The 14063-nt window shown below is 47.5% G+C and overlaps 1 protein-coding gene across 1 annotated transcript in view; it reads left to right on the forward strand.

Moving 5' to 3' along the window:
- Window positions 1-697: 697 nt before the first annotated feature.
- ACSS1 (acyl-CoA synthetase short-chain family member 1) overlaps window positions 698-14063 on the forward strand; it is a gene marked incomplete at its 5' end in the record, with an annotated part of 18581 nt that continues 5215 nt past the window's right edge. The window contains 7 exons of the mRNA XM_010010830.1: window positions 698-882; window positions 4925-5124; window positions 6978-7153; window positions 9515-9667; window positions 11375-11522; window positions 11806-11943; window positions 12973-13065. Of these exons, the coding sequence (XP_010009132.1) occupies window positions 698-882; window positions 4925-5124; window positions 6978-7153; window positions 9515-9667; window positions 11375-11522; window positions 11806-11943; window positions 12973-13065 (1093 nt within the window). The remainder of the gene's footprint in view (window positions 883-4924; window positions 5125-6977; window positions 7154-9514; window positions 9668-11374; window positions 11523-11805; window positions 11944-12972; window positions 13066-14063) is intronic.

Below are 14063 nucleotides of genomic sequence, written 5' to 3' on the forward strand. Positions count from 1 at the left end.
AGGCTTGGAGTTAAGACTTTTCAAGGTTAACTTCTAACCTTCAGGCAAGTTGCTACTAGGTACGCAGGCAGGTTTTTGCTCTCTCTCTGTAAGTCCACTTGAACTTCTTGTGTAGTTGTTGGGGGTAGAGATGCACCCACAGGAGGCAGTTTTATACCTTCAAGTTTTAGGAGGTGTAGTACACAGCTGGAGCCATGTTCACCTTTCCCAGATGTCTGGTAATGTGTAGATGTCTGTGATCTTAACCTAGAACCTAAAGGTTTAGATATTTTCAGTTAGCTGAGGTTCAGCTCTTCTGTTATACCCTGGAATTAAAATGTTTCACCTGAGCTTTAATTAGAAAATTCCAATGAGACAGTGCTGAACATGCAGGCTGAGGAAGAGAGCCTGTCGGACTGATGTAGTGCAGAGCTGCTCTGGGCAGTGCAAACCATCAAGAGTGTCTTATCCTTGTGCTGCTGAGAGCAATGGAGAGGTTTGGGCTGGTTTCAGCTTAACCAGTGGAGCTAAGCTGAGCTGTATCAGCTGAGGCCTCTCATCGGGAGGCTGTCTCTAAGGCAGCAATTAAGTGTAGTATTTGTAGTATTTGCATACTACAGGTATGGCAAAGGAGAGCTTTACCAGTGCTACAAATGCTCTCACTTCCAGTGTTATAAATGTGTGTGTTAGCTAGCTAACAAGTGGTGTTTCATCTTAGGCTAGCTTGCTGTTAGGCTTGACCAAGCTAAGTTTACAGAGCACCTTGCTTATGATCTGGCTTTGTTTTAACCTCTGTTTTCTTACAGTAAATTGCTTGGATCAGCATGTCGAAAAATCTCCCAATAGGGTGGCTTTGATCTGGGAGAGAGATGAGCCTGGCACCGCAGTGCACGTCACCTACAGGTATGGCACATTCTCACGAGGCTTCATGATGCCTGGTGGTGGGGTGGGGGGAAGAGACCTCTGTGAAACTCTGCTTTCTTCAAGATACTCAGCAGCATCGGACATGCAGCCCCAGTGCTGTGCCTCAAATTGGGATCTGGCATCATCTTGTTCCTCTTCCCCATCCTCAGTGCAGTGTAGAGCAACTTTGATCCTGCTCTGCATGATGCTGACTTGTAATTGCTGCTATAGGTTGCAGGATTTGTTAGAATATGGCAGTGTTCAGGGATATTTCTCTTCTCCCTGCTATGTGCCCTCCCTCAGGAGACAGGCTTGCCTGCCAAAATGCAGTTTACATCATCTGTTTCTCTAGTGAGAGTTAAAGGTTTCCCAGACTTGTATGTTCTTCAATGTGTGTTTTAGGAAGCCAAATGTTTGATCTGCTGGATTAGAAAGCAGAGGAGACATGGGAAGTCTTAGTATCTAACTCTTTAGAGGACCCAAACTCTGGTGTCTGTGGCACAGATGATGTGCCCCTTTCCTTAGGATCTGGATGTGCTGTTTATGGGACTACAGCTTTAAAGTCAAGCGCCAGGAAGGTAAAGACTTCATTTTGGCCACTGCCTTATGGACCTGGGCTGGGAGGTGTCCAGGGCTTATGTTCAGAGAGGTACAAGGGACTATTTTTTTTGCATTATCTCCTTTGCAAAGCTTGCTGCTGTGAGCTGTTCGTCCTTATAGATAAGGCCTGGGTGGCACAAGGAAGGACGTGGCTGCTGGCATGGGCACTCCCCCTTCTTCTCTGGGGATAGAACAGCTGAGTGTTGGCCCCATTCCCATCACTGCAAAGGAAGTGGGTGGCTGTGCAGGAAAAGGGCTGGAACAGGCATCCTCCTCCCTGAGGAAGGGGAAAGCCTCAATCAGTGGGACCTCCTCTGTGCACTGGCAAGACTGCCATTGGGAAGTGCTGTCCCATCTTGCTCATCCCTGGGAGAAATAAGAGCCCCCATTTGCTGCCCCACACTAACTGCCTCCTCACAGTGGATGAAGGGCTGGTGGGGCTGTGCCATTGGTCAGCCTACATCCCTATACGTGCTTGTCAGCAAGGTGGATTGTGGTTATGCAGCTGAGTTCAAGTGCTCTGTACTATATTCTAGACATCTCCTTATTGGCAAAGATACACAAAGCTGTGAGTGAAACATTTCAATTTTGCTTGCGTGGTGATTGCTGCATCACAAGCTCAGTTGTGATCATCTTGTTCACTGCTGAGTTTTCTCCTGTCTCTCTGGCTGATGCAACTCAGTCTTTGGGGGAAAAAACCTCCACTTGTGCTTTCTCCTGCCTCTGGGTTTCATTTTTATCAAGCAGAAATTCAGCTAACTTTCCAATTATATCTGCTTTTCAGTGGGAAAGCAGAAGACTTGGGTTTTTTACTGCTTTTGTGAAAACAGGGCTTGCAGCTCTCCTGGGACTGGTGGCTGCAGTCAGCAAGTGGGGACAGATCATGCCAATCTGTTATCAAGAGGTCTAGCTCTCCAGAGGCTAAACCACCATAAAGTCATTGGTAGGCAGTGGTGAAGCAGCAGTTAAGCCCCAGGAGTGTGCTGCAGTGAGCAGCCAGCTGAATTTATTGGCAGAAGGATCCAATCCAGCTGGGAGTGCTTTGTCCTGCTCTGTGGGTGTTGTCAGGGCCCAGGAGCTTTGAAATCTTCCAGATGAATTCACCAAAGCCTTGATGAGCCTGGTTTTTAAAGGGAACTGTATTACCAAGTGCCTTGTATAAACAGGAGTCGGTGGCTGGAGCTGTGCAGAGAAGTGGGCAGCAGAACACGTTAGCTAACCTGGTTTTGGAAAGGGCTGCAGGCTGGGTCTCAGTGGAAGGGTTTTAATTTATGAAGGATCTCCCTCTGGTGCAGGCAGAGGGAATGTTCAAAATGCAAAATACAAAGAGGAAACCAGAAGCTGAAGGGCCAGAAATTAGGGTCCTAAGTAGCTACTTGTAGGGTTCTTGGGTGCGTGGGAGAGAAGCAGTTGGACATCTTTGTTAGCCAAATCAGAGCTGTGCCTTTGACAAGCCAAGGGGTGGTGGTTCCTCACCCTGAGAGGAAGTCGTTGCAACTGTGTTAGAGATCACAGTGAAGACCTGAGCCAGGAGCCATGTGGGTTCTTACCAGGCTGTGCAATGCAGAAGGTGTTTTTCATTGAGAGCAAACTTTTTTCCTTTTTTCCTAAGGTTGGCTTCCTAAGCTGAAGTTGCAACTAAATCTTGCCCAGGCTTTCAGCTTTCCCCATCCAAGGCAGCTCAGGGACTTTTCACCTTCACACCTGAAAAAGGGCACAGAGGGTTTTCCTTGTCTTGGGTTTAGGATGTCTGCAGGAAGACTGGATGACCTACAACCAAAAAACCTCATGTTGAGATTTATATTTTTCAGTTATTCTCAATCAAACCTCTCAAAGGCAGTGCCCGTAACTCTGTGACCACAAGGTGCAGAGGCAGCCTTTGAACTCTGCTACTCACAGTAATTCATGTAGAGCTAGGAAGTGAGATGGGAGGGTGTTGGGCTGAGAGATTCCCAGATCTGTTTGGTTTGGGGTTTTTTGTTGTTTTGTTTTTTCCTCCATTAACCTGTTTGGGACATTTGACCTGAATTTTCAAATCATTTCAGCCTCATCTAGACTATGGTTCCAGGAAATAAACTGGTCACTGTCAGAAATACTCAACCCAGCAGAGACATCAGAAAGGTTGGCTTCTGCTGAGCTTCCTAAGCAGGCACTGCCAAAGCTCATATATAACATTGAAGGTATTAGGAAAAAATCTAGAAACACTTTGCAATAGACTGCTTTCTGATTTTTGATGTACAAGGAACTGGCTTCCTGTGTTTAGAAAGCTGCAGGCTGTCTCGCTGCGGGAAAAGATTAGCATCAGGCTTCTGGGGAAAATGTTTCTGCCAGGCATTCCTGAAGTATGTCAGAGAAACCCTGTGTGTTGGTGATGGGTTTTAAAGTTGTTGTTCCAGACCATGTCCTGGGCTGCTTCCCCAGAGCGTGACCAGCAGATCAAGGGAGGGGATTCTCCCCCTTTCCTTTGCTCTGGTGAGACCCTCCCTGCATCCTGTGTCCAGCTCTGGGGCAACAACACGAGAGGTATGTGGAGCTGTTGGAGTGAGGCCACGGAGATGCTCCGAGGGCTGGAGCACCTCTGCTATGGAGACAGGCTGGGAGAGAAGGCTACAGGGAGACCTGAGAGCAGCTTCCAGTGCCTAAAGGGGCTACAAGAAGCCTGGAGAAGGACTTTTGACAAGGACCTGTAGAGACAGGACAAGGGGAAATGGCTTTAACCTGACAGAGATTTAGATGCGACATTAGGAAGAAGTTCTTCCCTGGGAGGGTGCTGAGGCCCTGGCACAGGGTGCCCAGAGAGGCTGTGGCTGCCCCATCCCTGGCAGTGTTCAAGGCCAAGTTGGACACAGGGGTTTGGAGCAACCTGCTCTAGGGGAAGGTGGGCCGGCTCATGGCAGGGTGTTGGAACTGGATGAGCTTTAAGGTCCCTTCCAACCCAAACCATCCTATGAAATGTGTTTTTTACTCTTGCACTTTAAAGAGAAGCTACCAGTTGTAAAACACTTCCAGCAGTTCCCCAATATAAACAGTACTGGGAGTCTTTGGACAATGCTTCCATTTCATCTTGTGTTTATCTCACCTGAGTTCCTAGTAGCTTTTGACTGGTCCTTATAGTTGAGAAAGTCATCAAGGATGGCTAAGTGGACACTGACTCCTGGAGGCAGCAGGACTGCCACTGGCTTGCTGGCTGCTTTATCCACACCAGAGTCTTGCCTCTTACTTCAGCAACCAGTGTGACTCTGCCCTGCTTTTCTTCTCTCCCCAATGGCATAAGCAGCCTGGCTCTCACCCTTCTTTAAAATGCCAAAGCTGACATGCCCTATACTGCTGAGACAACAGGATCCAGAAGCGGTCGCAACCTTCACTCTGTTCAAGTTTATCCTTTTTTTGCTCCGTGGCAGAAACCAGGTTGTGCATTAACAGCATTGCTTCCATGCCACAGGGAACTCCTGGATCTGACCTGCCGTCTTGCCAACACCCTGAAGAAATATGGGATACAGAAAGGGGACAGGGTGGCCATCTATATGTCCGTGTCCCCCTTGGCAGTGGCAGCCATGCTGGCTTGTGCCAGGATTGGTGCCGTCCACACCGTGGTCTTTGCTGGATTCAGCGCAGATTCCTTGGCCGGGAGGATCGTGGACTGTAAGTAGGTGCAGACCCGGGAGCAAACCCCACTGGACAATGCTCCAGGGCATGTCCCAGTTCCATGTTTTCTTGGCAGAAAGAGAAGAGGTACATTCTTAGCTGGTGGGACAGTACACCTTCCCTTACAAAGCCTTTTCCTTGGTGTCAGCGGCAGCATCCTCTGGCCTTAAAATGCTTTATAAGTTGCTTAAAATTCAGTCTGTGCTGGGTTACTGCCAGACAGCAGCGAAGCTGGAGGGAAAGCCAGAGCTTAGGAATTCGGCCTGATTTGTTCTTTCAGAGCGCAATTTCAGTGTTCCTTTGATATTCCTGCACAGTGCTAATTCTGCAGCCTCAACTGGCACTATGATTTATGTGTAGCACTGGAAGTGTTGGCAGCCTGCCCCTGCTCTGTTAGCCTTTGTATCTACAGGCAGAGCTGTTCTTAGCCCAAAGCACTTGCAGGGTGATTAGGTAAAAAGCAATACTAAAAATACCAGCAGAAGAACAAAACAGCAAGTGGCTCATGTTCTAGCAGTCACATCGGTTTCTTTATAGGTAGTGTGAGGAAATAAGTCTTACAGCAATTTTCATGCTTTTTTCCCCTGTTTTCTTAAAGGTAAGGTATAGAGAGCAAGTATATGTTTTAGTTCTCCCTCACTTTAGGCCTGTTGTTTGGAGGCAATGGGCTAAAGAGCTGTTTCTCTGCAGCCACAGCTCTGCAATAATGTAATGTGAGTCAACAGGAAGTGCTCTGCAAGAGCGCTGCTGTGTGCTGTGACTTCCAGGAGGTTTCCTCTCAACATTCATGTGAGTTTTGGAAGGCTACAGGTATCTCTGAGCAGGGAAATGCCTCTGAGAGGCTACTGAGTTTGGTGCTGTTCACTTCAGTTTGCAAGGGGCATTTATCACAGAATCCCAGACTGGTTTGGGTTGGAAGGGACCTTAAAGCTCATCCAGTTCCAACCCCCTGCCACGGGCAGGGACACCTTCCACTAGAGCAGGTTGCTACACGCTCCTGTGGCCTTGAACACTGCCAGGGATGGGGCAGCCACAGCTCCTCTGGGCACCCTGGCCCAGCGCCTCAGCACCCTCACAGGGAAGAACTTCTTCCTAATGTCTCATCTCAATTTCCCCTCTGTCAGTTTAAAGCCATTCCCCCTAGTCCTGTCCCTACAGGCCCTTGTCAAAAGCCCCTCTCCAGGTTTCTTGTCACCCCTTCAGGCCCTGGAAGCTGCTCTCAGGTCTCCCTTTAAGTAGCCTTTTCTGCAGGCTGAACCAGCCCAGCTCTCTCAGCCTGTCTCCAGAGCAGAGCTGCTCCAGCCCTCGGGGCATTTCTATGGCCTCCTCTGGACTCACTCCAGCAGGTCTCTGGAGCCCCAGAGAGAGGATGAACAAGGGGCAAAGGTACTTGTTCACTAAGGTCACAGGCAGTCTCACACTGGTTGCAGTGTGTGAACTGTTAGGCTAAAGCAGCAGTCAGTGTTCAATGTAACAGAGGTAATTGAGAAGAAACTCTTCTGCAAGTCTGCGTTGGAGTGGACTGGTGGGGAGAGAGTGTAACAGTTACCACTGAAGTGTTAGGAAGATTGGACTGACAGCTGTCAGAAGTGTTATAGCTGGAGCAGACCCTGCCTTGGGCTAGGGGAGGTGGACTAGATAGCTCTGGAGGTTCCAGCTGTTCCTAATCCCTGTGAGTCTCAGGTTTTAAAGTTTTTGTCAGTGACTGACTGGTTTTAACAGATAGAATTTCTGAGTGCTTGTCACACATGTTGTCCTATAATACATCATTCCCAAAAGTGGTGAGAGCTGGGTGCACATACGAGCCTGGAAGACGGGTTTGTGTGTCTACTAATTCTTTCTCTTTTTAGCTGGATGCAAAGCAGTTATCACCTACAACCAGGGTGTCAGGGGAGGACGGATCATAGAGCTGAAGTCGACTGTGGATGAAGCTGTGAAAAACTGTCCAAACATCAAACATGTCTTTGTGGCTCAGCGGACAGATAACAAAGTACAGATGAGTGACCGTGATATTCCCCTTGACGAAGTATGTTGGTGTTGGTAAACCTTGCCTGTTTCTCCAGTTATTTGTTGAAGTACATGTTGTTTACTGTGCTTGGGGACAGAAATATGGTGCAGTAATTACAGTAAGAGCCAGACAGTGTATCCACACCAGTCCTGCCAGCGATGAGTGGCCCTGATGTGCCTCTGAGCAGGTTTTCAGTTTGTGGTGCTCTTCCTTGCTGCCACAGTACCCTGATGGGCTACTGGATACAGCTGTGTTGCAGTGACAGCATCTGCACATCCCTGCAGTCACCTCACTCTGCAGACACCCACTGGTGCTCTGGATAACTCCTTTTAGGTCTTTAGTGTTGGCTAGATCATCTTTCTCTCCATCTGTTCCTTTCGGACCTGTGTTCTGCCCCTTACGGCATCGGGATCTCCAACCTCTAATGGATTGCCTGTATCTACAGTCTTCTAGGATTGTGAGTTGAAGCAGCTCAGTCTATGTCTGATTCATCTCAGTGTGGGGATGAGGTGTGCTGCTCCATTTGAGTAGTCTTGCAAATAGTGCTGGGATTTAAGGAAGGAGTATTTCCTGAGACCCAGAGTGCACTGAGACAATTGCTGCTGCTGTTGTATTGTGTTCAGACACTCTGTTAGGGTTTGTCATATGCACTGTTGAAAGGCAGTGCAGAAATAATCAAGCTCCTGGAGAGGCTTAAGATAGCCTGTGGATGTGTGGTGGTTACCCCGTGATGGGAGGACAGTCATGGCTTAGGAATATTTAGAACCTGAGCTTCTTGGGGTAGAAAACAGCAATCATTGTAATGTGTTTAGCTGGTACACATGGGACTGCAGCCTCAGGCAGAAGTAGTCTTATCAGTTTGCTGGCAGCAGTAAACAGAAACTGCTCATTGCAATGATGCCTGGAAATCACCCATCCGCAGGCCAGATACATACTCAGGAGTCCATGCACTGGTCACATGAGATAGGAGAAGCTACTAGGGTAAGCTAAACATGGGAGAAGGCAGGTTTTATTCAGAATTTGTGTTACTCCTTATTCCACAAAGCATATTCCAATGGTTTTCCTTAGGCTGCAAGCAGTCTGAGGCACTTTGGTGATACAGGAGCTGAGCTCAGCCCACTGTTAGTTGTAGGATCTGAAACATAAGAATTAAACCATTAATGCTGTTGATTCTGCTGTTACTGAACTTCAGAGCAGTGGTGCTTTCCAGCTCTTGCGCAATAGCTTACTGCAACATTTAAGCTTATGCTGTAATGGAGCATAAGAGAACTCTATTTTAGTTTCAAAAACTGGCAAGTCAGCCCAAATTGTCTGTGCTGAAATGTCACAATATAATGCCTGAGATGAGCAGGAGTGCTATAACCCAGAGGCTAAGAATTACATCTGACCTTACCAACTCTTTGTTTTTCATTATGCTTTATTTGTCAGACACTTTTAAACAACTGGGCCTGCCATTGGTAGTGTTCATTTGTTAATGCAGCATGTATACAGTGTATACTAGGTAGTACCTGGAAGTTCCTTTAAAGAGCCACCTTGTAATCCTTGCAGGAATTCATCTAGGACAGGACACAGCGGAGAGAAGCAAGCCAGCTTCTTGTATTGCAGTCATATGTTGAGCATCTGGAACACAAAGTGATTATTCCAAGTTTGTACATGGATAAGAAAAATGTTCAACCCTATTGAGGTTGGAGAATTGAAGTTGGGTTCTTCTTGGAGAAGAGAAAGTTCCGGGGAGACCTTAGAGCAGCTTCCAGTGCCTAAAGGGACCAACAAGAAATCTGGAGAAGGACTTTTGACAAGGGCCTGTAGGGACAGGACAAGGGGGAATGGCTTTAACCTGACAGAGGGGAGATTGAGATGAGACATTAGGAAGAAGTTCTTCCCTGTGAGGGTGCTGAGACGCTGGCACGAGGTGCCCAGAGAAGCTGTGGCTGCCCCATCCCTGGCAGTGTTCAAGGCCAGGTTGGACACAGGGGCTTGAAGCAACCTGGTCTAGTGGAAGGTGTCCCTGCCCATGGCAGGGGGTTGGAACTGGATGAGCTTTAAGGTCCCTTCTAAACCAAACCCTCTGTGATTTCATGATTCAATATGGAGCAAATCAGTACTTCATCCATAAGCAATGGGACACCTTCCACTAGGCTAGGTTGCTCAAAGCCATGTCAAAAGTCCCTCTCCACATTTCTTGTAGCCCTTTTAGGCACTGGAAGCTGCTCTAAGGTCTCCCCTTAAGGAGCCTTCTTTTCTCCAGGCTGAACCAGCCCAGCTCTCTCAGCCTGCCTCCAGAGCAGAGCTGCTGCAGGCCTTGGGGCATTTCTGTGACCTCCTCTGGACTCGCTCAAGCAAAGTCTTTCTGGTTTTGCCACCTTTTTTTTCCCTTAGGAAATGGCCAAGGCAGCTTCTGTATGTGTTCCAGAGAGCATGGACAGTGAAGACATGCTTTTCATGCTGTATACCTCAGGCAGCACTGGGAAACCCAAAGGAATTGTTCACACCCAGGCTGGATACCTGCTGTACGCTGCTCTCACGCACAAGGTAAGTCAGCTGCACCCTCTGGGAAAGGTGGATTTGTTTATTTCCATTTATCTTCTGACAGTACTAATGAGAAGGCCTTGGACTGCTGAGGGGGGCTGTATTTTGTGTTTGCTGCCCAGCTGGCTTATTGGGTCTCAACAAACTGAAGAATGGCTGAAAATGTGTAATTAATCTTCAGGATTTTTTCCTGGAGAATGTCATGCTCTGCAAACAAGAGCTTGAGTTATGAAAGGAAGGAAACTGCAGTGCTGCTACTTCTGCATTTAAAATGTGCTAGTGTTGCCAGCCAGCAGACATTAAAGTGACACAGGTGAGGAGATGCAGGTAAGTATCTTACTGGCATTGGTACTGTGGATATTACTGTAGTATTTTGCAGTGGGATGCTGACCATTTTTATTTCAGAAAGGATCTGGACTCAAACCAACCTCTTTGCATAGCGCTTGTTGTCTGAATCAAAAGTTACATTCATGCTCTGTGGCTGCACCTTTGCACTGCTTTTCTGTGTGATCTAGACTAAATGTTTTAACCCCCTTTCTCACAGGAAAAAGTAAAGGCACTGCTTCTTGAAGCTTCTGTTCTGAGCTCTGTGTATGAAAAGGTAACAGTGAAATGTGGAGAGAACTGTGGTGAAAGATTTCCATCTGGCTGTGGTGGTATCACCCTGTTTGTCATCATCCACACCTCAGGCAGAGGTTTGCTTTCTTTGGACTGACACAGTGGAGTTCTTAGAAGATCTGAATGTGCAAATGTCAGCCTTCTCTGCCTGAGGGCTATTTGTTATGTCAGCTTTGCTACTGACAGCCTAATCTCCAAGGCATCTCTTAGTCCAGGAGGTAGATCCTGGACCCTAATGCAGAGGTGCAGGGAGGCACTGTGTGCAGCTGCAGTCCTTTTATATGGACTTCAGAGCCTGAGAGGGAAAGGCATTTGCCAAAGTAAGGTGAGAACTGTTTCTCCTAGGCAGAGGGATGACACAACTTGCATGGCCTATGGGTCTTTACACACTCATTGAGTTTTCTTTTGGTCCTGATCCACTTTCTTTCAATTAAAACGTAAAGCTGACTCTGCCTTATGAGTCAGGACCTCTTTGCCATAAGGGAGAGGAGTTAGATTTATAGGAAGCATTTTCCATAAACAAGACAAGATAATGTGTTCTCCAAGATCTTTATCCCGATTTTGATGAGCAGGGTAGCAGGCAGCATCTGGAAAGTGATACACTGATAGGCTGAGCAGCTAAGAACATTTCTCAGAAAATGTTTCACAGGCACCTCTCAGTTCCTCCAGCTTTCTCATGCAAGTTTCTCCATCTCTCAACCAAGCTCTTGATACTGGGTTTGAGCCTCCAAGGTCTGCAGCTTCCCTGCAGTTCAGGGTCAGCTCTCCCATGTGTACTGCTTGGAGTAGGCAACCTTTGGTATGCAGGGCTCTGGGCTTCGGTTGTAGTTTTGTTGCTCCAATCTGAGGAGCTGCTGGTATAGCCATGCTCCCTTTATGTTTGCAAAAGCAACCAGGAGCCTGGAAGCCCTTGTACTTACCCCTCTGACTTGCTTCCTCACCTTGGGCTAGCCCTTGTGCTGCTGTGTCCTATGTGCTGGCTCCACTTGCCCAGTGTGCTCTCTTGCTCCCACTTGGATGTCCAGTCCAGCATCTTTAAGCTCTTTGCGCCTGCCAAAAGGAAGTCAGCTGGCCTTACATTTATCTTTGCAGTATGTATTTGACTACCAGCAAGACGATGTTTTTGGCTGTGTGGCTGACATTGGCTGGATCACGGGACATAGCTATGTTGTATATGGACCACTCTGCAACGGAGCCACCTCTGTCTTGTTTGAAAGCACTCCAGTGTACCCTGACCCAGGTGAGGAAGTGGTGGGCAAAGGTTTGGCTAGACTTGGTGGTGTGACAGAGGAGATTGAGAAACCTGTCCAATGTGACCTGCCTGCACAGGGGAGGTAAGCTCCATTTCCTTGGAACATGTGTCTAGGACATTGAGGAACATCTGTGCATCCAGGTGTCCTGGGTTCAGCTACAGCAGTCATTTTGTCTCCTTCTTAGTAGCTGGTGCAGTGCTGTGTCCTGCTGAGCAATTGCAGTGCTACATCAGTGCTAGGCACATAAAAAGCCTGTTTGTGTTATTGCAGGTCGTTACTGGGAAATGGTGGAGAGATTGAAAATTAATCAGTTTTATGGAGCACCCACGGCTATACGCTTACTGCTGAATTATGGAGAAGAGTGGGTGAAGAAGTATGACAGATCATCCTTGAAGACTTTGGGATCAGGTAGGGGGCATGAAATCTTCATGTGAAAAAGATAGGTGGTTCTACTTGGTGTAATGAGGGTACCAGAGGAGCTTGGCTGATGACATGGGATGTGGTTTAAAACAGAGGATAAAGCAGGCTCCTCTCTGGTTTTTCGGATATTTTCTCAGCAGAAGGAGAAACAAGCTGAAGTTGGAGCCATTTGACCTTAGTGTGATTGCCTGTTTCCTAGCTTATTTTGCAGGATCACATTCTTTACTAAAATGATTTATCCAGTGGTAAACGATATCACTGAATTTTACTGGCATAGGTGATGCAAGCAGGGTTTTCCTGCATTATCTAGCATTCTAGAGGTTGTTATACATGACCTGCATAGATTAGTTAATTTCAGTGGTATTTGTTGGTTGCCTTTTGGACTTTCTGGGAAAAATCAGTCCTCAATCACATGAGCTCACTGCAGTCCTGTGCACATCCCAGAAGAAATGCTGTAAGCATTACAGAATGAATCACAGACTGGTTTGGGTTAGAAGGGACCTTTATAGCTCATCCAGTTCCAACCCCCTGATACAGGTAGGGACACCTTCCACTAGAGCAGGTTGCTCCAAGCCCCTGTGTCCAGCCTGGCCTTGAGCACTGCCAGGGATGGGGCAGCCACAGCTTCTCTGGGCACCCTGTGCCAGGGCCTCAGCACCCTCCCAGGGAAGAACTTCTTCCTAATGTCTCATCTCAATCTCCCCTCTGCCAGTTTAAAAGCATTCCCCCTTGTCCTGTCCCTACAGGCCCTTGTCAGAAGCCCCTCTCCAGGTTTCTTGTTGGCCCCTTTAGGCCCTGGAAGCCGCTCTAAGGCCTCCCCTTAAGAAGCCTTCTCTTCTGCAGGCTGAACCAGCCCAGCTTTCTCAGCCTGTCTCCAGAGCAGAGGTGCTCCAGCCCTCAGAGCATCTTCTTTAAGCTTCTTATGCTTACATTGTGCTTAAAGATCATGCCTTCAGCTTGCGCAACAGAAGGGAGAATGAACTGCCACAGACTGCTTCCTTTTTTATTTTGGTCTAGTGGGAGAGCCCATCAACAGTGAAGCTTGGCACTGGTTCTACCATGTGGTGGGAGAAGGACGCTGTACCGTTGTGGACACGTGGTGGCAGACAGGTAAAAGGCATCCTTGGGAAACATGGAGGGTCCTGACCGTTGGCAGTTGCTGGTGGGTAAAGAAGGATTAATACATTTCAATCTGATGCGAACAAGTCTGTCAAAGAAACCCTAGTGGCTTTTTGATCAGCTTTTGAATGTCTCTGGGGAGTTTCAGCACATAATAGCAATGTAAAAACATACAAAAGCAATAGTAATGGGTTTTTTTCTTCTCCCCTATAAATGCTCTTTGATATGTTGAATGCTGGGAAATCTCAATGGGTTCTAGAAACAGGAGACAGAGATTAAATTTCATGGCAAAGCTGTGAGTGGGCAGCTTGAATTGGAAACCTTGTTTTCAATTATTTCTCCAGATGTAGTGATGTTGATATGGTCTTATCACAAAAATGCGTTTACAGCACTATGAAGCCACAATCCCCACTTAGGTGTGCTTTGTTTTCCACCCTGGGAATGGTCAGAGGAAGGTGGAAAACTAAGCTGTGTAGTCAAAGGGACCTGGTGGGTTGGGAAGGGGTGAGGGGAGGCCTTGCTGGCTCTGCATCAGGGGGTATGAGACAAGGGTTGTCACCCAGCAGGGCTGCCTGGCAGCAGCTTCTCCAAGGAGTGAAGTACTGTGCTGTAGTTGCTTTGGCCTTGGAGATTTGATGCCCCCAAAACCAGCGTGCTTCTGTTTGGCAACATGTATGTCCCAGGTGTGCGCATCCCGTCCCAGCTGTGTGCATCCTGTCCAAGCTGGACCACTTTAAAATGGGTCTTTACCATGCAAATAATTTTTAAATCCCTCTTGCCACCATGCAGCTCCCTCTGGATTGTGACTTCACCTCCTTATGTGCTTCCAACTCAAACCAGTCTGTGATTCTATGACTCTGATATATAGAGCTATATTTTTAAAAGCCTGATGCTCCTATGTTTTTGTTTCTCTCTTGGGTTTGTGAATTAGTTTTAGACTAGAAATGATCTGATTAAGGTTGGAATCTGATTTAATGTTCATCCAGCAG

The sequence above is a fragment of the Nestor notabilis genome, unplaced genomic scaffold (genome assembly GCF_000696875.1).
Source record: "Nestor notabilis isolate BGI_N333 unplaced genomic scaffold, ASM69687v1 scaffold13443, whole genome shotgun sequence".
NCBI lineage: Eukaryota > Metazoa > Chordata > Aves > Psittaciformes > Psittacidae > Nestor > Nestor notabilis.